This window comes from Pseudorca crassidens, chromosome X (genome assembly GCF_039906515.1).
Source record: "Pseudorca crassidens isolate mPseCra1 chromosome X, mPseCra1.hap1, whole genome shotgun sequence".
Taxonomy (NCBI): Eukaryota; Metazoa; Chordata; class Mammalia; order Artiodactyla; family Delphinidae; genus Pseudorca; species Pseudorca crassidens.
This window is the reverse complement of record NC_090317.1, coordinates 80,166,683-80,189,465: the sequence shown is the minus strand read 5'-3', so window position 1 is coordinate 80,189,465 and position 22,783 is coordinate 80,166,683. Positions and strand designations below refer to the sequence as shown.

The window sequence follows — 22,783 nt, the reverse complement described above, 5'->3', positions numbered from 1 at the left end:
ACAATGGAATTATCGCTAAGCAATAAAAAGAAAAATAACCAACTACTAATACATGCAAAAATATGGATGGATATCAAAGAAATTAAGTGAAAGAAGCTAAACAAAATATCACTATTGCATTATTCCATTTATATGACATTCTAAAAAAACAAAATTATGGTGACAGAATGCAGATCAGTGTTTGCCAAGGGCAAGGGTGAGAGCAAAGACTGACAACAAGGGGAGAACATTAGAACTTGATGAAGTGATAGAGATGTTCCATATCTTGATTACGGTGGTAGTTACACAACTATATGCACCTGTCAAAACCCATCGAAGTAGACATTTGGTGAATTTTATTGTTTGTAAATTATACCTAAACCAAGATGATAAAGAATGAAATCCTAAAAAAAAATAAATCCTAGAACTGAATTAAAAGAGGGTAAACAATCTAATATTTTTTAAAAAGCAAACTAATACATAAAGAAGGATAATACACCATGATTAGGTGGGGTTTATCCCAGCAATACAATGTTCATTTAACATATGAAAATTATTCAAACCAAATTCACCACATTAACAGATTACAGTGTAAAAGTATATGATCATTTTAATAGATTAGTGGTTCTTTTTTGTCCCTCGGTAAAGTTGACAATGTCTGGAGACATTTTGGGTTGTCACAACTAGGAGGTTGCTACTGGCCTCCAGTAGATAGAGACCAGGAATGCTGTTAAACACCCTACAATGCACAGGGTAGACTCCAATTGAGAATCACTATTCCATATTCTACTTTCCCAGCTCAAGACTATATTTATATTTACACACATTGCTATTGGGTACATACAACTAGTCTCTTGTTCCTTGCTATATAATACCTTACAGTAAGCATCCCCCATTATGTTTCTCATCCATACCCTGGTGATAAATACCTAAGTTGTTTCTAACTGCACTCCACCACACACAACACTGCCATGCAATCAACAGCCTTGTAAATGTTCCCTCGTGGACCTCTATGAGAATTTCTCTGTGATATATATTCATGAATGGAACCCAAGATCATACACATGCTTAACTTTGATAAATACTACCCAGGTGCTTTCTGGAATGGCTGAACCAGTTTAATACTGTGCAAAAAAGAGTTAACATATCAGGCCTGAGACTGCTATCCCTAAAAAGGCCTGCTTGAAAGGTTGGCCCTTGGCTGGCATCTTGGAACTTGGATCTCAAGAGATTTTTCACCATTCCCTGACGAGAGTGGCTCACTGTGCCTAAACTATTTGTATGAACAATGTGGTTTATGCAGAATACTTGCTTTCCTTCTGGGAGTCTGGAATTTTGGTACATGCTAGGCAGAGGGTGCCTACATGACCAGCCACCCATAGAAATCTTGGGCACTGAGTCCCTAATAATTTTCCCTGGTGGACAACATTTCAAAAGTGTTGTCACAACTCATTGCAAGGGGAATTAAGTGCATCCTGTATGACTCCACTGGGAGAGGACTCTTGGAAACTTACACTTGGTTTCCTTCACACTTTGCCCCATGTGCCTTTTCCTTTTGCTGATTTTGCTTTGTATCCTTTAGTTGTATTAAATCACAACCATGAGTATGACTATATGCTGAGTCCCGGGACTTGTAGCAAATCACTGAACATATGGGTGGCCTTAGGGTTATCCCCCCACTACACATTCCCATAGTAAAAGCAGGAGAATTTGCAAGAAAACTTACTCTTAGTTGCACACTTTCATGTGTCATTTGAATTTTATACCATGTGCATGTATTATCTCTTTAAAAATAAATACTTTATAAAACGGGGGAGAAGAGTTGTCAAAACAACTAGGTCACCTGTGAATAAGACACAAAAGATATTAGAGAACCACAGAGGTATAAAGTGAAACCTTCTTAAATCCATGTGAGGAAGCCCAAAGACGGTAAGGAACTTACCCAAAGTTACCCAGACAATCATTATAGACAGGACTCACATCCTCACTTCCCTGTTTCCTAGTGTTCCTTCCTCTAAATCATGTAGCCCCTTTTCCTACACTTGTCACTTCCCCTACCCTAGTGTTCTCCCTTAAATGCCTTGCAGGGGTCTAGTTTCATGCTGACCATGGTCTCTCCTTTCTCAGATTCCTGGAATATATGAATATGTTCAGAGTCCCTCCCAAAGCACTGGGTCCCATGGAAACTGAGCCCCATAGGAGCAGAGAAGAGAAGTTGAAGAAAAATCCTACTGATAATTATCTGGAAGGAGAAAAAAAAGGCATGGAGAACAGTAAAGAAGAAGAGTCCTTGGACAAATCACAGTACCTTCCTAAGTCCTCATACTCTAGCAAGGGGATGAACATCAGGGTCAGAGAGGAATCCATCCCCTACCATGGGGCAAAGCAACTGAGCAGAACCAAATAGCTCAGAGACTCCTTCCATGGCTTCCAAACATCTCTCAAAACCCTCCCCAAAGGGGAAGATGCTTACGTGCTCCAGGAAGCAGGGTCCTATCTCGCTGAGGTGGGGGTCATCATTGTTGTACTGTTTCTCCAGGTCTCTTACGAAGCCCATCTGAAACCTGTAGATGTCTTCAATGTTCCCAAAGATCACCTTCAGTTGCTCATCACTGAACATGTCCCTTCTCTTCCGGCATTGCTTCAGGTAGCCCTGCAGACAAAGCAAAAGCCCAGGTTGAGGATGCCCTTCACTCCCTGGGGGCTTTACCACTTCCTGAGCATTTGGGAGCCTTATTTCAGTATCATGAAGTAGACAGGGAATAACCATTTACACTTTTCATACAAGAAGATTGGGGTTTAAAGAAGGAAGTCACTCCACCAGTGAATAATTAGGAAAGATGGATCTCAAGCAAAGGTCTTCAGACTGCAGACTCCAGAGCATAGAGCCTTTTATGACAAGGACCCCCAAAAGTCATAGGACCCTTTATCAGAATCTGGGTAAACACAAACATTTTCACTTGCTTTAGTAGTGAGTTACTGGTTTAGCTGGATTGATTCACAACTCTAATGTTCTATTTCTTATAGGACCAATCCAAAAGGTCAGGTAGGAAAACTTCCCAAAAGGGAACAGGAATTGACAAAACCAAACCATTCTTTAAAGTGGGTGTCTTAGCCATCTAAGGTAGCTGGCTAGGAGAGAGAGTTTGGATGAGCTTAGCCAGCAAGTTCACAAGTGGCCAGGCATGTTGTTTTTAACAGGGTAAGTATTTAGGACACATTTGTGAATAAATGGATGAATTAATACAGCTAGCCACTGATGAAGGAAGAATCAATGAAAGAGATTCTTGGTCTGATAAGAGAGCACCGAGATAACACAATCAGACTCAGGACACATTGTAAGTCAGGGCAAAAGAAACCAAACACAGTGTTCCGTTCTAAAACTACTGGTGTAGATTTTTAACTAATGGCCACTGTCCTCATTAGAAATCATTAGCATGTGAAAATGTTCTGGTGAGAATGAATTATGGTCAATTGCTTTCATCCAAAAGCTAAATGTGATTATTATAACACTTGTTGGGCCCCTAATGAGGAGCATTTATGGTGAATGACTTATCACTTCTGGTCCTAACTCCATTTTGTCTCCTCTAACACAGCTTGCAATGAAGTCATTTAGGCATACTCCAGGAAGATCCTCATCCCTGGCTTCAATGCCCTTTACCAACCCCTACCAAAATCTCACTTATCTTAGCTCTTCTTACCCTCCAATTCAGCCATCAATGAGTGTCTTTAAAACAGTTTGCAAATTAATAATTTGTGCCAATAATGTGTTGACATTTATTTATACTACTATTTATTGTTGTTTTGATTCGCATTTCTCTAATGATTAGTGATGTTGAGCATTCATTCATGGGTTTGTTGGCAATCTGTACATCTTCTTTTGAGAAATGTCTATTTAGGACTTCTGCCCATTTTTGGATTTTTTTTTTTTTTGATATTGAGTTGCATGAGCTGCCTATAAATTTTGGAGGCTAATCCATTGTCAGTTGCTTCATTTGCAAATATCTTCTCCCATTCTGAGGGTTGTCTTTTCATCTTGTTTCTGGTTTCCTTTGTTGTGCAAATCTTTTAAGTTTCATTAGGTCCCATTTGTTTATTTTTGTTTTTATTTCCGTTTCTCTAGCAGGTGGGTCAAAAAGGTTCTTTCTGTGATTTATGTCACAAAGTGTTCCGCCTATGCTTTGCTCTAAGAGTTTTATACTGTTTGGCCTTACATTTAGGTCTTTAATACATTTTGAGTTTATTTTTCTGTATGGTGTTAGGGAGTGTTCTAATTTCATTCTGTTACATGTAGCTGTCCAGTTTTCTAAGCACCAATTACTGAAGAGGCTGTCTTTTCTCCACTGTATATTCTTGAATCCTTTATCAAAAATAAGGTGACCATAGGTGCGTGGGTTAATCTCTGGGCTTTCTATCCTGTTCTACTGATCTATATAGCTGTTTTACTGCCAGCACCATACTGTCTTGTTTACTGTAGCTTTGTAGTATTGTCTGAAGTCAGGGAGCCTGATTCCTCCAGGTATGTTTTTCGTTCTCAAGATTGCTTTGACTATGTGGAGTTTTTGTGTTTCCACATAAATTGTGAAATTTTTTGTTCTAGTTTTGTGAAAAATGCCATTGGTACTTTGATAGAGATTGCACTGAATCTGTAGATTGCTTTGGGTAGTATAGTCATTTTCACAATGTTGATTCTTCCAATCCAAGAACATGGTATATCTCTCCATCTGTTGGTATCATCTTTAATTTCTTTCATCAGTGTCTTATATTTTTCTGCATACAGGTCTTTTGTCTCCTTAGGTAGGTTCATTCCTAGCTATTTTTTAATTTTCATTGCAATGATATATGGGATTGTTTCCTTAACTTCTCTTTCAGATTTTTCATCATTAGTGTAAAGGAATGCAAGAGATTTCTGTGCATTAATTTTGTATCCTGCTACATTACCAAATTCATTGATTAACTCTAGTAGTTTTCTGGTAGCATCTTTAGGATTCTCTCTATATAGTATCATGTCATCTGCAAAGAGTGACAGCTTTACTTCTTCTTTTCCGATTTGGATTCCTTTTATTTCTTTTTCTTCTCTAACTGCTGTGGGTAAGACTTCCAAAGCTATGTTGAATAATAGTGGTGAGAGTGGAAAACCTTGTCTTCTTCCTCATCTTAATGGAAATGGTTTCAGTTTTCACCATTGAGAATGAAGTTGGCTGTGGGTTTGTCATATACAGCCTTTATTAGGTTGAGATAAGTTACGTCTATGCCTACTTTCTGGAGAATTTTTATCATAAATGGGTGTTGAAGTTTGTTGAAATCGTTTCCTGCATCTATTAAGATAATCACATGGTTTTTCTCCTTCAGTTTTTTAATATGGTTTGTCACACTGATTGATTTGCGTATATTGAAGAATCTTTCCATGCCTGGGATAAACCCCACTTGATTATGGTGTATGATCCTTTTAATATGCTGTTAGATTCTGTTTGCTAGTATTTTGTTGTGGATTTTTGCATCTATGTTCATCAGTGATATTGGCCTGTAGTTTTCTTTCCTTGTGACATCTTTCTCTGGTTTCAATATCAGGGTGATGCTGGCCTCATAGCTTGGGAGTGTTCCTCTCTCTGTTATACTTTGGAAGAGTTTGAGAAGGATACGTATTAGCTCTTCTCTAAATGTTTGAATAGATTCTGCCTGTGAAGCCATCTGGTCCTGGGCTTTTGTTTTTCGGAAGATTTTAAATCACAGTCTCCATTTCAGTGCTTGTGATATGTGTTTATATTTTCTATTTCTTCCAGGTTCAGTCTTAGAAGGTTGTGCTTTTCTAAGAAATTGTCCATTTCTTCCAGGCTGTCCATTTTATTGGCATATAGTTGCTTGTAGTAGTCTCTCATAATCCTTTGTATTTCCACAGTGTCAGTTGTTACTTCTCCGTTTTCATTTCTAATTCTATTGCTTTGCATCTTTTCCCTTTTTCCCTTGATGACTCTGGCTAATGGTTTATCAATTTTGCTTATCTTCTCAAAGAACCAGCTTTGGGTTTTATTGATCTTTGCTACTGTTTCCTTCATTTCTTTTTCATTTATTTCTGATCTGATCTTTATGATTTCTTTCCTTCTGCTAACTTTGGGGGTTTTTGTTCTTCTTTCTCTGATTGCTTTAGGTATAAGGGTAGCTTGTTTATTTGAGATGTTTCTTGTTTCTTGAGGTAGGATTGTATGGCTATAAACTCCCCTTTTAGAACTTCTTTTGCTGCATCCCATAGGTTTTGGGTTGTCATGTTTTCATTGTCATTTGTTTCTAGGTATTTTTTGATTTCCTCTTTGATTTCTTCACTGATCTCTTGGTTATTTAGTAGTGTATTGTTTAGCCTCCATGTATTAACAAACTTTTTTCCTGTAATTGATATCTAGTCTCATAGCATTGTGGTCAGAAAAGATACTTGATACAATTTCAATTTTTGTAAATGTACCAATGCTTGATTTGTGACCCAAGATATGCTCTATCCTGCAGACTGTTCCATGAGCACATGAGAAGAAAGTTTATTCTGTTGTTGTTGGATGGAATGTCCTATAAATATCAATTAAGTCCATCTTGTTTAATGTATCATTTAAAGTTTGTGTTTCCTTATTTGTTTTCATTTTGGATGATCTGTCCATTGGTGTAAGTGTGGTGTTACAGTCCCCTACTATGATTGCATTACTGTTGATTTCCCCTTTTATGGCTGTTAGCATTTGACTTACATATTGATGTGCTCCTATGTTGGGTTCATCAATATTTACAGTTGTTATATCTTCTTCTTGGATTGATCCCTTGATAATTATGTAGTGTTCTTCTTAGTCTCTTGTAATAGTATTTATTTTTTTTATTTTTTATTTTTTTTAGTATTTATTTTAAAGCCTATTTTGTCTGACATGAGAATTGCTATACCAGCTTTCTTTTGATTTGCATTTGCATGGAATATCTTTTTCCATCCCCTCACTTTCAGTATGTGTGTGTCCCTAGGTCTGAAGTGGCTCTCTTGTAGACAGTATATATATGGCTCTTGTTTTTGTATCCATTCAGCCAGTCTATGCCTTTTGGTTGGATAATTTAATCCATTTACATTTAAGGTAGCTGTTGGTATGTATGTTCCTATTACCATTTTCTTAATTGCTTTGGGTTTGTTATTGTAGGCCTTTTCTTTCTCTTGTGTTTCCTGCCTAGAGAAGTTCCTTTAGCATTTGTTGTAAACTGGTATGGTGGTGTTGAATTCTCTTAGCTTTTGCTTGTCTTTAAATGTTTTAATTTTTTTGTCGAATCTGAATGAGATCCTTGGTGGGTAGAGTAATCTTGGTTGTAGGTCTTTCCATTTCATCATTTTAAATATGTCCTGCCACTCCCTTCTGGCTTACAGAGTTTCTGCTGAAAGGTCAGCTGTTAACCTTATGGGGATTCCCTTGTATGTTATTTGCTGTTTTTCCCTTTTAATGTTTTTTCTTTGTATTTAATTTTTGACAGTTTGACTAATATGTTTTTTGGCATGTTGCTCCTTGGATTTATCCTGTATGGGACTCTCTGTGCTTCCGGGACTTGACTGACTATTTCCTTTCCCATATTAGGGAAGTTTTCAACTATAATCTTTTCATATATTTTCTCAGTCCCTTTCTTTTTCTCTTCTTCTGTGACCCCTGTAATTTGAATGTTGTTGCATTTAAAGTTGTCCCGGAGGTCTCTGTGACTGTCTTCAATTCATTTCATTCTTTTTTCTTTATTCTGCTCTGCAGTAGTTATTTCCACTATTTTATCTTCCATGTCACTTATCCGTTCTTCTGCCTCAGTTATTCTGCTATTGCTTCCTTCTAGAGAATTTTTAATTTCATTTATTGTGTTGTTCACCATTGTTTGTTTGCTGTTTAGTTCTTCTAGGTCCTTGTTAAACATTCCTTGTATTTTTTCTATTCTATTTCCAAGATTTTGGATATCTTTACTGTCACTATCCTGAATTCTTTTTCAGGCATACTGTCTATTTCCTCTTCATTTGTTTGGTCTGATGTGTTTTTACCTTGTTCCTTCATCTGCTGTGTGTTTCTCTGTCTTCTCATTTTGCTTATCTTACTGTGTTTGGTGTCTCCTTTTCACAGGCTGCAGGTTTGTAGTTCCTGTTGTTTTTGGTGTCTGCCCCCAGTGGCTATGGTTGGTTCAGTGGGTAGTGTAGGCTTACTGGTGGAGGGGCCTAGTGCCTGTGTTGTGGTGGATGAGGCTGGATCTTGTCTTTCTGGTGGGCAGATCCACTTCTGGTGGTGTGTTTTGGGGTATCTGTCACCTTTTATGATTTTAGGCAGCCTCTCTGCTAATGGGTGGGGTTGTGTTCCTGTCTTGCTAGTTGTGTGGTATAGGGTGCCCAGCAATGTAGCTTGCTGGTCATTGCATGGAGCTGTGTCTTAGCATTGAGATGGATATCTCTGGAAGAACTTTCGCCATTTGATATTACATGGAGCTAGGAGGTCTCTGGTGGACCAATGTCCTGAGCTCAGCTCTCCCACCTCAGAGGTACAGGCCTGACACCCAGCCAGAGCACTAAGACCCTGTCAACCACACAGCTCAGAAGAAAAGGGAGAAAAGAGAAAGAAAGGAAAAAAAGAAAATAAAATGAAATAAAGTTATCACAATAAAAATAAAAAGTAATTAAAAAAAGAAGGAAGAGAGCAACTAAACCAAAAATCACATCCACCAATGATAACAAGTGCTAAAAACTATACTAAAAAAAAAAGCAGACAGGCAGAACCCTAGGACAAAGGTTAAAAGCAAAGCTATACAGACAAAATCACATAAAGAAGCATATACATACACACTCACAAAAAGTGAAAAAGGAACAAATTATATATGTGTGTATATATATATATATATATATATATATATATATATATATATATAAGGTGGAAGAGAACAACCAAATCAATAAAGAAATCTATCAATGATAATAAACTCTAAATACTAAACTAAGATAAACCTAAAGTCAGGAACAAATTAGATGCAGAAAGCAAACCCCAAGTCTACAGTCGCTCCCAAAGTCCACCGCCTCACTTTTGGGATTATTCATTGTCTATTCAGGTATTCCAGAGATGCAGCGTACATCAAGTTGACTGTGGAGATTTAAAGCACTGGTCCTGAGGCTGCTGGGAGAAATAACCCTTTCTCTTCTTTGTTCACACAGCTCCTGGGGTGCAGCTTTAGATTTGGCTCCGCCTCTGCATGTAGGTCGCCTGAGGATATCTGTTCTTTGCTCAGACTGGATGGGGTTAAAGTAGTAGCTTATTAGGGGGCTCTGGCTCACTCAAGCTGGGGGGAGGGAGGGGTACATAATGCGGGGCTAGCCTGCAGCAGCAGAGGCCTGTGTGACGTTGCACCAGCCTGAGGTGTGCCGTGTGTTCTCCCTGGGAAGTCGTCCCTGGATCATGGGACCCTGGCAGCAGTGGGCTGCAAAGGTTCCTGGGAGAGGAGTTGTGGATAGTGACCTTTGCTTGCACACAGGCTTCTTGGTGGCTGCAGTAGCAGGCTTAGAATTTCATGCCCATCTCTGGTGTCTGCACTGATAGCCGTGGCTTGCGCCCGTCTCTGGAGCTCATTTAGGCGGTGCTCTGAATCCCCTCTCCTCGTGCTCCCCGAAACAATGTTCTCTTGCCTCTCAGGCAGTTCCAGACTTTTTCCTGTACTCCAATCAGTCTAGCTGTGGTGCACTAGCCCCCTTCAGGCTGTGTTCATGCAGCCAACCCCAGTCCTCTCCCTGGGATCTGACCTCCGAAGCCCGAGCCTCAGCTCCCAGCCCCCACCAGCTCCAGCGGGTGAGCAGACAAGCCTCTTGGGCTGGTGAGTGCTGGTCAGCACCCATCTTCTTTTCTGGAATCTCTCCACTTGGCCCTCTGCACCCCTGTTGCTGCACTCTCCTCTGTGGCTCCGAAACTTACCCCCCGGCACGCCCTGTCCCCATCAGTGAAGGTGCTTCCTAGTGTGTGGAAACTGTTCCTCCTTCACAGCTCCCTCCAACAGGTGCAGGTCCTGTCCCTATTCTTTTGTCTCTGTTTTTTCTTTTTTCTTTTGCTCTACCCAGGTACGTGGGGAGTTTCTTGCCTTTTGGGAAGTCTGATGTCTTCTGCCAGCGTTCAGTAGGTGTTCTGTAGGAGTTGTTCCACATGTAGATGTATTTCTGATGTATTTGTGGGGAGGAAGGTGATCTCCATGTGTTACTCCTCCACCATCTGAAGGTCTCCCCCCAAGGGCATATAAGTTAAGATGAGTTGGCAGTGGAATATGACTGCCAAAAAAAAAAAAACTAATGTCATTTTCAGTTAGGGATGAAGAAGAAACAGATTGAGAGGGTGGAATGAGAAGTCATAGGAAGGTAATCACACCCCTGCAGGGGAGCAGCATTCAATTCTGAGCCCTATTTTCAGAGGAACATGGAGTAAAGGATACAGAGACAGTGGGAAGTCAGCAGGGTAGAGAGATCCCTGAAAAGCAACACCATGAAGAATGGTAGAAGGAACCAGGGCTGTTTGTCCTGGAGAAGAAAAGACTCAGAAGACCTCTGAAGGCCTATTACAGGGCATAGGGAGCAGAAGGGGTCTATAGATATTACTGTTAAGCATGCTTCAAATGCCCTCTAACTCCATCTGCACGGTAAAAGAGAATAGGGTGATATGGCAGTGGGTGTGAACTGATTGAACAGAGGTAGTTTTTGAGAGCCTCACCTGTCCTAGGAGTAAAGTGAGCATGAGTATGAAGGCATTACAGTAGGCGTTATCAAATCAATCACAAAAGGCATGAATTAGCCCTGGGACTGCCATGGTAATAGGCAAGGAAGGTTGACTATTTATTTCACTCTGTTTCAAAACCCATGAGGGTTGATTTAAGTCTAGATCTAATGCATTGAGCTATTGGATTGGCCAAAATGTGCCTTCGGTTTTTAAGTAAAAATAAAAGACACATTTTTCATTTTCCCCAAGAACTATTGAACAATGTATTCACCCTTTTGTTCCACTACCACCTGCCATTTTTCAGACAACTTCGTAATTCTATCTTCCCAAATCTTTTTATCTTTTTGAGCAAAGAACTGTTCCAGGTGCCTCTTACAGTCTTCCAGGGAATTGAAATTTTATCCATTAAGAGAATTTTGTAAAGACAAAAACAAATGCAAATCCAAAGGTGTAATGTCTGGTGAATTTGGCAGATGAATCAGAACTTCCCAGCCAAGCTGTAAAAGGTTTTGCCTGGTCATCAAAGAAACAAGAGGTCTTGCATTATCCTGATAGACGATTATGCATTTTCTGTTGACTAATTCTGGATGCTTTTTTTGTTGAGCGCTGCTTTCAGTTGGTCTAACTAGGAGCAGTACTTGGAATTAATCGTTTGGCTTTCTGGAAGGAGCTCATAATAGAGGACTCCCTTTTAATCCCACCATATACACAACGTCACCTTCTTTGGATGAAGACCAGCCTTTGGTGTGGTTGGTGGTGTTTCATTTCACTTGCCCCACGATCTCTTCCATTCCACATTATTGTACAGTATCCACTTTTCATTGCCTGTCACAATTTGTTTTAAAAATGGAACATTTTCATTATGTTTAAGTAGAGAATCACAAGCAGAAATATGGTCAAGAAGGTTTTTTTCACTTAACTTATGTGGAACCCAAACATCAAAGCGATTATAACATAACCAAGCTGGTGCAAATGATTTTCAATGCTTGATTTGTATATTTTGAGTATGTCGGCTATCTCCCACGTGGTATAATGTTGATTATTCTCAATTAATGTCTCGATTTGATCGCTATTAACTTCAACTGGTCCACCTGACCATGGAGCTTCATCCAGCAAGAAATCACCAGCACAAAATTTCACAAACCATTTTTGACACGTTCAATCAGTCACAGCAACTTTTCCATACACTGCAAAAATCTTTGCGTGTTTCAGTTGCGTTTTTACCTTTCTTGGAATAATAAAGCATAATATGCCAAAAATGTTGCTTTTTTTCTTCCATCTTCAATATTAAAATGGCCACACAAAAATTCACCAATTTTGATGTCTTTTTTAAAATGTACACTGATATGACAGCTATCACATACATTCTAACAAAATTGTTTCAAATTATGTTAAAGACAACTAAGTGCTACTAGAGCCATCTTATGGATAAAACGAACGAACCTTTTGCCCAAACCAATAGAATTAGTGCCTTGATATGGGATACAAATTGACCCCATGACCTCCAGGGAAGATTCCAAAGATCTCAGGGAAATAAGGTGGATCAAAGAACCTCTGGATCACCTAGGGTTTGAAAAACCCTTTAGGGAAAGGCTCTTGCAAGTCTGGACTTCAGTGTCCCCATCTCTAAAATGCATATATCAGAAAAGATTTCCAGGGCCCCATTCAGCTCTTGACTCTCTGGAGATATCATGTACTGTTTTGCCTGGAAGCCTAAGACCTGACAGGGGACCTGATAAACGTCTTGAAAATAATTTTAATAAAACTAGGGAATGATGACCATGGTTGTTCTGTTCACAGCTGTATCTCTAGAGTTTAATATAGTACCTGGCATATAGTTGCTGCTCAATAGATATATGTTGAATAACTGCAAAATGACTAGCTCTTCTCATGCTAATGATGACAAAAGGTAAGTTAGCAGCAGAATTCTTAAATTGTTAGTTTTCTTTTATTCAGGATGTCTTTTTTTCAAATTAAACAAAACCATTAAAAAATAAGAGGATGACAGGAAGAAGACTATTTGCAACTTGGAAAACTGACAAGGGATTAATATCTGGAATATACAAGGAACTCCTATAAATCAGCAAGAAAAATATGAGAAACAATGGGAAAATGGGCAAAGGATGGGAACAGGGCCTTGAATGTCCAGGTGGTATAGATAGGTAGGGCCTAGAGCAGCCAGAAATCCCTGGGCTGGTCACTTCAGGCCAATGAGCTGCCTCATCCTTTTACTTTAGTATGCTATACAAATATTACTGTTTTATACAATGTATTATTTTCGATGTATACACCAAGATGTAAAGACCATTGGAAATCATCAGAATAGGCAATTAACAGAAAGAAAAAAAAACAGTAAGTTTGAAAACTCCAGGCTTAAACATATCAAATGCAAATGTCTTGAAGCTATAGTATGATAAACTCTATTAGACCTAGGAAGAATTTCTTGATGGTGAAGGGTATAAGACAGTAATACGAATGACTGAGGAAAGCTAGTTCCAGCTTTTCTGGACGCATTTGAGGACAGAATTTATTTCATAGATATCAGATGACTGAGATGATCTTCCTCAGAGAGGCAGATGAGGCAACTTTATAAGGCATATTTAACTTTGCTTGCCCTGTGTCTCAGTCTCCCTGATCATAATATTATTTCTAAGATTACAAGAGGTAATATCACCAATCATTGGTCAAGGTGACCTAGAATTAAGCCAGTACTCTTTTATCCCACTGTCTGGATTTAGAAAGAAGAATGTCATCTTTTCAGAGAACTCATTAAAAAATATATTTTCTTTTACTGGCTTCACTGAATAACTTTGATACAAATAACTCTATTTCCTACTTCCTCATTTGTAAAATGAAGGTATTGTAACTTAAATGTTTGTGAGGCATTTTCTGTTCCCAGGAGTAATTAATAAATGAATGAATGAATAAATAAATAAATTAATAAATATTTTCTAATAGATAGATAGTGACTTTTTCCTATACTGAATGCAGTATTAAGTGATCTCCCTTAACCTACAGAAAGAGTAGATTATGCCTTGTTAACACATTCATGCCTGAGTAAGACATGCCTCCATGGGTATCAAGGAGGAAATGGCAAAACATGCAGAATCATGGATCACTACCACAGCGTTCTTTAGTGAAAGCATACCTAGATCTCACAGAATCAGAGAAAGTAAGAGTCAGACAACACTTAAAGAGCAATTCTACCAACCTGCTAATTTTAGAGTTGGGGAACAAGGTCCAGGATGGAAAAGATTCACCTGACATTCCTCAGTCAGTTTGTGACTAAGGTGGGACCTGAACCTGGAACTCCCAATTCTGGTTTTGATATTCTTCTTATAAATCATATTGTTCCTCATAGCTTTTGGTTTAGGTAACACAACCCTGAGCTAAAATACTGCCTTCTGGCCCATCAAGACACAGCTTTCTCTACCCTTCTTTTGCTCTAGCTAAACGTTCCTTTGACATCTGTGGTTGAAGGATGGGACAAAGAGATACTTCCCATTCCCATTTAAACTCTTAGCTTCAGCATCAAGAATAATAAAGAGATATGAAACTTGCAGAACACCAACAAAAGCTTTGCTTAGGTTGGCTAGATTAGGCAATTCCTCAAAACAGGGTCATAGCACTCTCTCTTTTGGAAGGATAAATACTTGCATTGCTGTTCTGAGCCCATGCCCTGTAGGAAGAGGCCAAGATGTTTGGTAGTTGGGAACAAAATCCTTCTAAGACTAAGACTCCCACTGGGTCAGTGCCTGAGAACTCTGGGAAAGTAATTTTGCCTATTAGAGACTCAGACTGTTGATCTAGAAAATAGGAATAACAATAACAACCTATTTCCTGTCTGAAAATCAAATGGCATAAGATGTGAATGTACTTTGCCAAAATAGTACATGCATGTGAGCACTTATATTTAATTCCAACTTCCAAAAGTAGTTATTGAGCATCTACCATCTGCCAAGCACTGTGCTAGATGTTGAGGATGTATCAGTAAATCAATTAAAAAAACCCTTTCCCTCATGGAATTTACTTTCTAGTAGGGGAGAAAGGCAATAAACAAAACATAAAAGCAAAATATATAATAAGTCAGAAAGCAGTAAGTGCAATGGAGAAAAATAAAACAAGATAGTACATGGTTACAATTTTAGATAGAATAGTCAGGGAAGGTCTCAAGGCGATGATATTTGAGTGAAGCCTTGAAGGAGGTGAGAAATGGAGCCACATAGACATTTGAGGGAATAGTGATTTAGGCAGAAGGGAAAGCCAGTGGAAAGGCTATGAGGGGGGAGTGTGTCAGGCCTTTTTAAGGAACAGCAATTAGGCCATGTGGCTAAAGTAGTGAGAGCATGTGGGAAAAGAGCAAGAGATGAAGTCACAGAGGTAAGGAAGGGTTGATCACACAGGGCTTTGTAAGTAATAATGGGAATTTTGGCTTTTACTCAGGAAGGAAAGGTGAGCCATTGGAAAGTTTTAAGCAGAGGAGTGATATGAAGGACTTAGGTATTGATACTATCCCTTGGCTGCTGGGTAAAGACCAGACTGTACTAACTTGTATTATAGACCTTATGACATTATAAGATAGCTATCATTTAAAAAAGTTTTATATTGAGGTATAGTTGATTTACAATGTTGTGTTAGTTTCAGGTGTACAGCAAAGTGAATCTGTTATACATATACATATATCCACTCTTTTTCAGCTTCTTTTCCCATATAGGCCATTACAGAATATTGAGTAGAGTTCCCTGTGCTATACAGTAGGTCCTTATTAGTTATCTATTCTATTAGTAGTGTGTATGTGTCAATCCCAATCTTCCAATTTATCCATCCCCTGCCTTACCCTGCAGTAACCATAAATGTATTTTGTACACCTGTAACTCTATTTCTGTTTTGTAGATAAGTTCATTTGTAGCCTTTTTTAAGATTCTACATACAAGTGATATCATATGTTGTTTCTCTTTCTCTGTCTGACTTACTTCACTCAGTATGACAATCTCTAGGTCCATCCATGTTGCTGTGAATGGCATTATTTCTTTCCTATGGCTGAGTAATATTCCATTTATATATGTACCACATCTTCTTTATCCATTCCTCTGTTGATGGACATTTAGGTTGCTTCCATGTCCTGCTATTATAAATAGTGTAAGATAGCTATCATTTTACAGCAGTGCTCCTCAAACTTTAATATGTATTGTAAGTCAAATGTGAACCTTGTTAAAATGTAGATTTGAATTCAGGTCTGGAGTGGAATTAAAGATTCTGCATTTCTAACCAGCTCCCAGGTGATTCAGATGCTATTGGTCTAAGGCAGAACAGTTTGAGTGTAGGAGCTATGTCCAAGGCCTAGCATGGAGCAGAACTCCACTAAATGTTTGTGGAATGAATGACATATCAGCGGTTTGATGCCCAATGCCACGTAACATATTCGAGAGGGTAATTAAAAAATATATCAACCATTTGTATGGAGGTAGGAGGAACAGAAAAAGATAAAAGAGAGACAATGATGGATAGGTGAATAGATGAAAAGGGAAGGAAGAAAAGGAAAACTACCTTTTCCCAAATACTTACAATATTAGATTTACTTCATTTCCTCAATAAAGTTAAGAGGTTGGTAAAATGAAGCCTACTGGACAAGTCATAAAATCAAAGGTTAGAGGAGTTAAGAGGCACCTTCAAGGCCACAGGGTTAATTAGTGACTAAGTTAAGATGTGAAAGCCAGCACTCCATGTCCACAGAGCCCTTGTTCTTTCTACCCTACCTTACTGCCTTGGGGAAGGGGGAGGAGATAACCTTTAACCTGTCTGGAAGGGGTGAAAAAATGAATTTAGGTGAAGAAAGTTAAGGCCCAAAGTCCATGGTCTTGATCTTTTCAGAGCTGCACTGTCCGATGTGGTTGCTATTAGTCACGTGTGGCTATTTAAATTAAAATGAAATAAAATTTAAAATTCCATTTCTCAGTCATACTAGCCACATCTCAAGTGCTCAACAGCCACAGATATCTGATCAGTGGCTACTGTAATGGAGACTGCAGATACAGAACATTTTCATCACTGCAGGAAGCACTGCTTCCTATTAGGCAGCACTGCTCTAAAGAAACAAGAACTTTGAAAAATGTCAGAGCTATACCATTGATTACAGAGTGGGTCCTGGACCTAATCAGTAGGGCTGGAGGACAGAAAGTAGGACCTGATCTCTTATCTGGAATAAAGGGGATGAAAATATTCAAGGTAGAGTTTTTCACTGGGTCAAGCATAACGCTATAGTGTGTGTGTGTGAGAGAGAGGGAGGGGGGGAGAGAAATCCTTCTAAAAACATTATTTTCTCTATCTCTCATTGGTTTTCTCATACCATTTAGTAAAAGGTCCTTTGAAAATGCCAACTTGTCTCTGCTGGACTCAAGGCAGTGTGAGAAAAAAAAGGTTCTCATCCTCACTCAGGTCAGAAAGATGGAAGGGATGGAGTTAGACAATGTGGAGCCACAGTCCCTGGAGGGCAGAGTGGCATAGTGGAAGACAAGTATTACCAGGGATACTTGCAAAACATAGAGATTTCCGTGTTTTATCCCAGGCTGAGAATTCACAACTTTGCGTGGGGGGTGGGGTCAAAGAGGGCTGGAATCTGCATGCTTAACAAGCTAGCCCAGGGACTTCGGTGCACACTCAAGTTTGTTAACCACTGGCTTGGCAGGAAATGTGTTTTGCTGTAATGAAGTCAGGCCCTTACATGGGGTGGCAACAACTGGATCAGAAAACAAGAGGATAGGGATAGAGTTTCCGGCAGAGGGGACAGAGGGAGGCAGAGAGAGAGGGTGGGGAGAGGGAATATGAATATGAAAGTTAGACAGACAGGTAGATAGCAAAAAGGGGAGAAATAAACAGAGAGACTGAGAAACCCCAAGGGAGGAGTCTCACCCACAGAACAGAATCTACGAGGTTAGTCAAGCTGTGTTTCCTAATATCTTGGGATTTTCACAGGTACGGCCCAGGAAGCTTGTCATTTCTTCATGGAAGTGCCCTCTACCCCACCCTGAGTGCCCTCACATGCACCATCATAGCTGGGCCTACCTCACAAATGTCCTTTAGGTGCTTGATGTAATGACGCTCGGTGCTCATGATCTCATTGATTACGTTGGCTCGCATCTGGTCCCGGTTTTGGAGTGGCCGGCCCAGACAAAGGCAGTCTGAGTTGGGGTCCAGGTGCCCATTCTGAACGTCACTGGGCCCTTCCTCCACCCCATCCTCCTGGTTCACCCAGAGCTGTAGAGGCAGGCAGAAGAAGAATAACAGGTCAGCTTCCTTCTTTGAGAAGTTTTCAGACAAGAAGAAAAAGGACAAACTAAATTATTCAGGTATTCAGAGAACCTTCAATCAGAGCCCTATTAAACTGAATGCCTGGCCTGGCTCTAGGGTGACTTGCTGGTCCTAGGCATGAGTTTATTCCTCTCTAGGCCTATGGTGACCTATCCATAAAATGGAGGGTGGAGAAGAGTAGGACTAAACCATCTATAAGTGTCTTCCTGGCTAGGAAGATTTCAGAGGAGAAAAGAGTTATGGCAAGCAGAACTCATTCATGCTGGAGCATATCTAGGCAACACAGCTGTGTCAAAAAATATGTATTAAATTACACATCTTGGGAGGAGAGGTGTCCAAGATAGTGACATAGGAATACCCTTAGCTCACCTCCTACCATAGACACACCAAATCTACACCTATATAGAGAGCAATTCTTGAGGGCTGATTGAACAGCCATTGCACATAAAATGACCAGATAGAAATGAGAGGTAAAGGTGGAGACATGGTATATGTGGGAACCACACCTCTGTAGTAGCAATTTGTAGTAGGGATAGGTATTGCTGGGGGGCATAGGCACAGACTCACCTACCTTGGGAAACAGGAAAAACATAAAACCCAGCAGGTTAAAGAGCAGACTCACAAACGTAGAAAACAAACTTATGGTTACTGGGGGGAAGCGTTGGGGAGAGGGATAGATTGGGAGTTTGGGATTGACATGTACACAATGCTGTATTTAAAATAGATAACCAACAAGGACCTACTGTATAGCACAGGGAACTCTGCTCAATATTCTGTAATAACTTAAATGGGAAAAGAATTTGGAAAAGAATATATACATGTTTATGTATAACTCAATCACTTTGCTATATACCTGAAACTAATGCAACACTGTTAATCAAATATACTCCAACATAAAATAAAAATTAAAAAAATAAAAATAAAATAAAGAGCACCTAGACTGTATAGTAATGAAAATTCATTTACTAACACTAGAACTTCTGCCAAATGGGCAAATAACTGCTGGAACCCCCAGAGGCGGTGCAACTAAGGAACACAAACAGAAATCTTTCTGTGCAGCTGCACAAGCTGCAGATTAAATCCCCGAGATCAGCTTGGTAAATCCTGTGTCTGTGGAATACCTGAATGGACGAGTGGTCCCACAACAGAGACTGGTCTAGGCTTCGTAGGAGTGGACTATGGGGGGTAAGTAAACGTGGGAGTCGGGCCAGGTCAGAGTGTGAGTTGGCCCCACAGTGCCCACAGCAGGTCCAGAGACCCACCTATAGGTATTGGAGGGCTTCCAGGGGAGGTGGAGATTGGCTCTGGCTCACTGTGGGAGCAAGGACGCTAACAGAGGAGGCCCCAGGAAAATATGATTATTACTATTATTCATTTTTGTTTGTTTCATTTTATTCAGTTGTTGGTGGTGTTGCATTTATTATTTTTTCTTTTATTTTTAATTAAAAAGTTTTAAAGATATATGTTAATTTTTCTATTTTTAATTTACTTTTTTGTTGTGTTAGAGTTTTTTTCTTGTGTTCTTTGTTTTTTATTTATTTTTATTTTTTTGATTGTTTTATGTGTATATTTTATGTTTTTTTGCATTATTTGTTTGCTCTATATTTTTATTTTTAATTTTTTGTTTATGTTAGTCTAGTCCTAACTGTTCTCATTTTTAAATTCTTTTGTTTCTTTGTTCTATTGGTATTTTTATTTATCTTTTTTTTATTTGTGTGTGTGTGTTGTATTGTTGTTGCTCTGCTGTAGGTTCGAGGTAGTTTTTGCTATTATTTTTAACATCTTTATTGGAGTATAATTGCCTTACAATGTTGTATTAGTTTCTACTGTATAACAAAGGGAATCAGCTATATGCATACATATATCCCCATATCCCCTCCCTCTTGCGTCTCCCTCTGTCACTCCCTATCCCACCACTGTAGGTGGTCACAAATCACAGAGCAGATCTCCCTGTGCTATGCGGTGGCTTCCCAATAACTATCAATTTTACATTTGGTAGCATATATATGTCAATGCTACCCTCTCACTTCGTCCCAGCTTACCTTTCCCACTCCCTGTGTCCTCAAGTCCTGTGTCTGCATCTTTATTCCTGTCCTGCCCCTAGGTTCATCAGAATTGTTTTTTTTAAATCCATATATACGTGTTAGCATACGGTACTTGTTTTTCTCTTTCTGACTTACTTCACTCTGTATGACAGACTCTAGGTCCACCCACCTCACTGCAAATAACTCAATTTCATTTCCTTTTATGGCTGAGTAATATTCTATTGTATATATGTGCCACATCTTCTTTATCCATTCATCTGTTGATGGACATTTAGGTTGCTTCCATGTCCTGGCTATTGTAAATAGAGCTGCAATGAACATTGTGGTACATGACTCTTTTTGAATTATGGTATTCTCACAGTGTATGCCCAGTAGTGGGATTGCTGGGTCATATGGTAGTTCTATTTTTAGTTTTTTAAGGAACCTCCATACTGTTCTCCATAGTCATGTATCAATTTACATTCCCACCAACAGTGCAAGAGGCTTCTCTTTTCTCCACACCCTCTCCAGCATTTATTGTTTGTGGATTTTTTGATGATGGCCATTCTGATTGGTGTGAGGTGATACCTCATTGTAGTTTTGATTTGTATTTCTCTAATGATTAGTGATGTTGAGCATTCTTTCATATGTTTGTTGGTAATCTGTATATCTTCTTTGGAGAAACGTCTATTAAGGTCTTCTGCCCATTTTTGGATGGGGTTGTTTTATTGATATTGAGTGGGATGAGCTGCTTGTATATTTCAGAGATTAACCCTTTGTCAGTTGTTTGGTTTGCAACAATTTTCTCCCATTCTAAGGGTTGTCTTTTTGTCTTGTTCATGGTTTCCTCTGCTGTGCAAAAGCTTTTAAGTTTCATTAGGTCCAATTTGTTTATTTTTGTTTCAATTTCCATTTCTCTAGGAGGTGGGGTGGGTCAAAGAGTCTCTTGCTGTGATTTATGTCATAGAGTGTTCTGCCTATGTTTTCCTCTAAGAGTCTGAGAGTGTCTGGCATTACATTTAGGTCTTTAATCCATTTTGAGTTTATTTTTGTGTATGGTGTTAGGAAGTGTTCTAATTTCATTCTTTTACATGTAGTTCTCGAGTTTTCCCAGGGCCACTTACGGAAGAGGCTGTCTTTTTTACATTGTATATTCTTGCCTCCTTTATCAAAGATAAGGTGACCATATGTGTGTGGGTTTATCTCTGGGCTTTCTATACTGTTCCATTTAACTATATTTCTATTTTTTGTGCCAGTACCATACTGTCTTGATTACCATAGCTTTGTAGGATAGTCTGAAGTCAGGGAGCCTGATTCCTCCAGCTCCATTTTTCTTTCTCAAGATTGCTTTGGCTATTCAGGGTCTTTTTGTTTCCATACAAGTTGTAAAATTTTCCATCCTAGTTCTGTGAAAAATGTTATTCGTATTTTGATAGGGATTGCATTGAATCTGTAGATTGCTTTAGGTAGTATAGTCATTTTCACAATGTTGATTCTTCCAGTGCAAGAATATGGTATATCTCTCCATCTGTTTGTATTATCTTTAATTTCTTTCATCAGTTTCTTACAGTTTCTTTGTATAGGTCATTTGTCTCCTTAGGTAGGTTTATTCCTAGGTATTTTATTCTTTTTGTTGCAGTGGTAAATTGGAGTGTTTTCTTAATTTCTCTTTCAGATTTTTTGTCATTACTGTATAGTAATGCAAGAGACTTCTGTGCATTAATTTCATATTCTTCTACTATACCAAATTCATTGATTAGTTCTAGTAGTTTTCTGGTAGCATCCTTAATATTCTCTAGGTATAGTATCATGTCATCTGCAAACAGTGACGGTTTTACTTCTTTTACGATTTGGAATCCTTTTATTCCTTTTTCTTCTCTGATGGCGGTGCCTAAAACTTCATAAACTATGGTGAATAATAGTGGTGAGAGTGGGCAACCTTGTCTTGTTCCTGATCTCAGGGGAAATTGTTTCAGTTTTTCACCATTGAGAAAGCTGTTTGCTGTGTGTTTGTCATATATAGCCTTTATTATGTTGAGGAGGTTCCCTCTATGCCCACATTCTGGAGAGTTTTTATCATAAGTGGGTGTTGAATATTGTCGAAAGCTATTTCTACATTTATTGAGATTATCACATGGATTTATCTTTCAATGTGTTAATATGCTGAATCACAATGATTGATTTGCTTATATTGAAGAATCCTTGCATTCCTGGTATAAATGTCACTTGATCCTGCTGTGTGATCCTTCTAATGTGCTGTTGGATTCTGTTTGCTAGTATTGTGTTGACGATTTCTGAATCTATGTTCATCAGTGATATTGGCCTATAGTTTTCTTTTTTTGTGACATCTTTGTCTGGTTTTGGTATCAGGGTGATGGTGGCCTCATAGAATGAATTTGGGAGGGTTCCTCCCTCTGCTATATTTTACAAGAGTTTGAGAAGGATACGTGTTAGCTCTTCTCTAAATATTCGATAGAATTCACCTGTGAAGCCATCTGGCCTTGGGCTTTTGTTTGTTGGAAGATTTTTGCTCACAGTTTCGATTTCAGCGCTTGTGATCGGTGTGTTCATATTTTCTATTTTTCCTGGTTCAGTCTCGGAAGGTATTACTTTTCTAAGAATTTTTCCATTTCTGCCAGGTTTTTCATTTTATTGGCATATAGTTGCTTGTAGTAATCTCATGATCCTTTATATTTCTGCAGTGTCAGTTGTTCCTTCATTTTCATTTCTAATTCTGTTGATTTGAGTCTT

The 22,783-nt window shown here is 38.9% G+C and overlaps 1 protein-coding gene across 9 annotated transcripts in view; it reads right to left on the bottom strand.

Annotated features, from left to right (window-relative positions):
• ARHGEF9 (Cdc42 guanine nucleotide exchange factor 9) overlaps positions 1–22,783 on the bottom strand; it is a 231,362-nt gene that overhangs the window by 89,187 nt on the left and 119,392 nt on the right. For all 9 annotated transcript variants that reach the window (XR_010940123.1, XM_067724474.1, XM_067724469.1 and 6 more), the window contains 2 exons: positions 17,763–17,954; positions 2,453–2,632 (listed from right to left, as the gene is read on the bottom strand). Coding sequence is in view for 8 of the 9 variants with exons in the window: in XM_067724474.1 (XP_067580575.1) it covers positions 2,453–2,632; positions 17,763–17,954 (372 nt within the window). In the remaining variant the exon portion in view is untranslated. The remainder of the gene's footprint in view (positions 1–2,452; positions 2,633–17,762; positions 17,955–22,783) is intronic.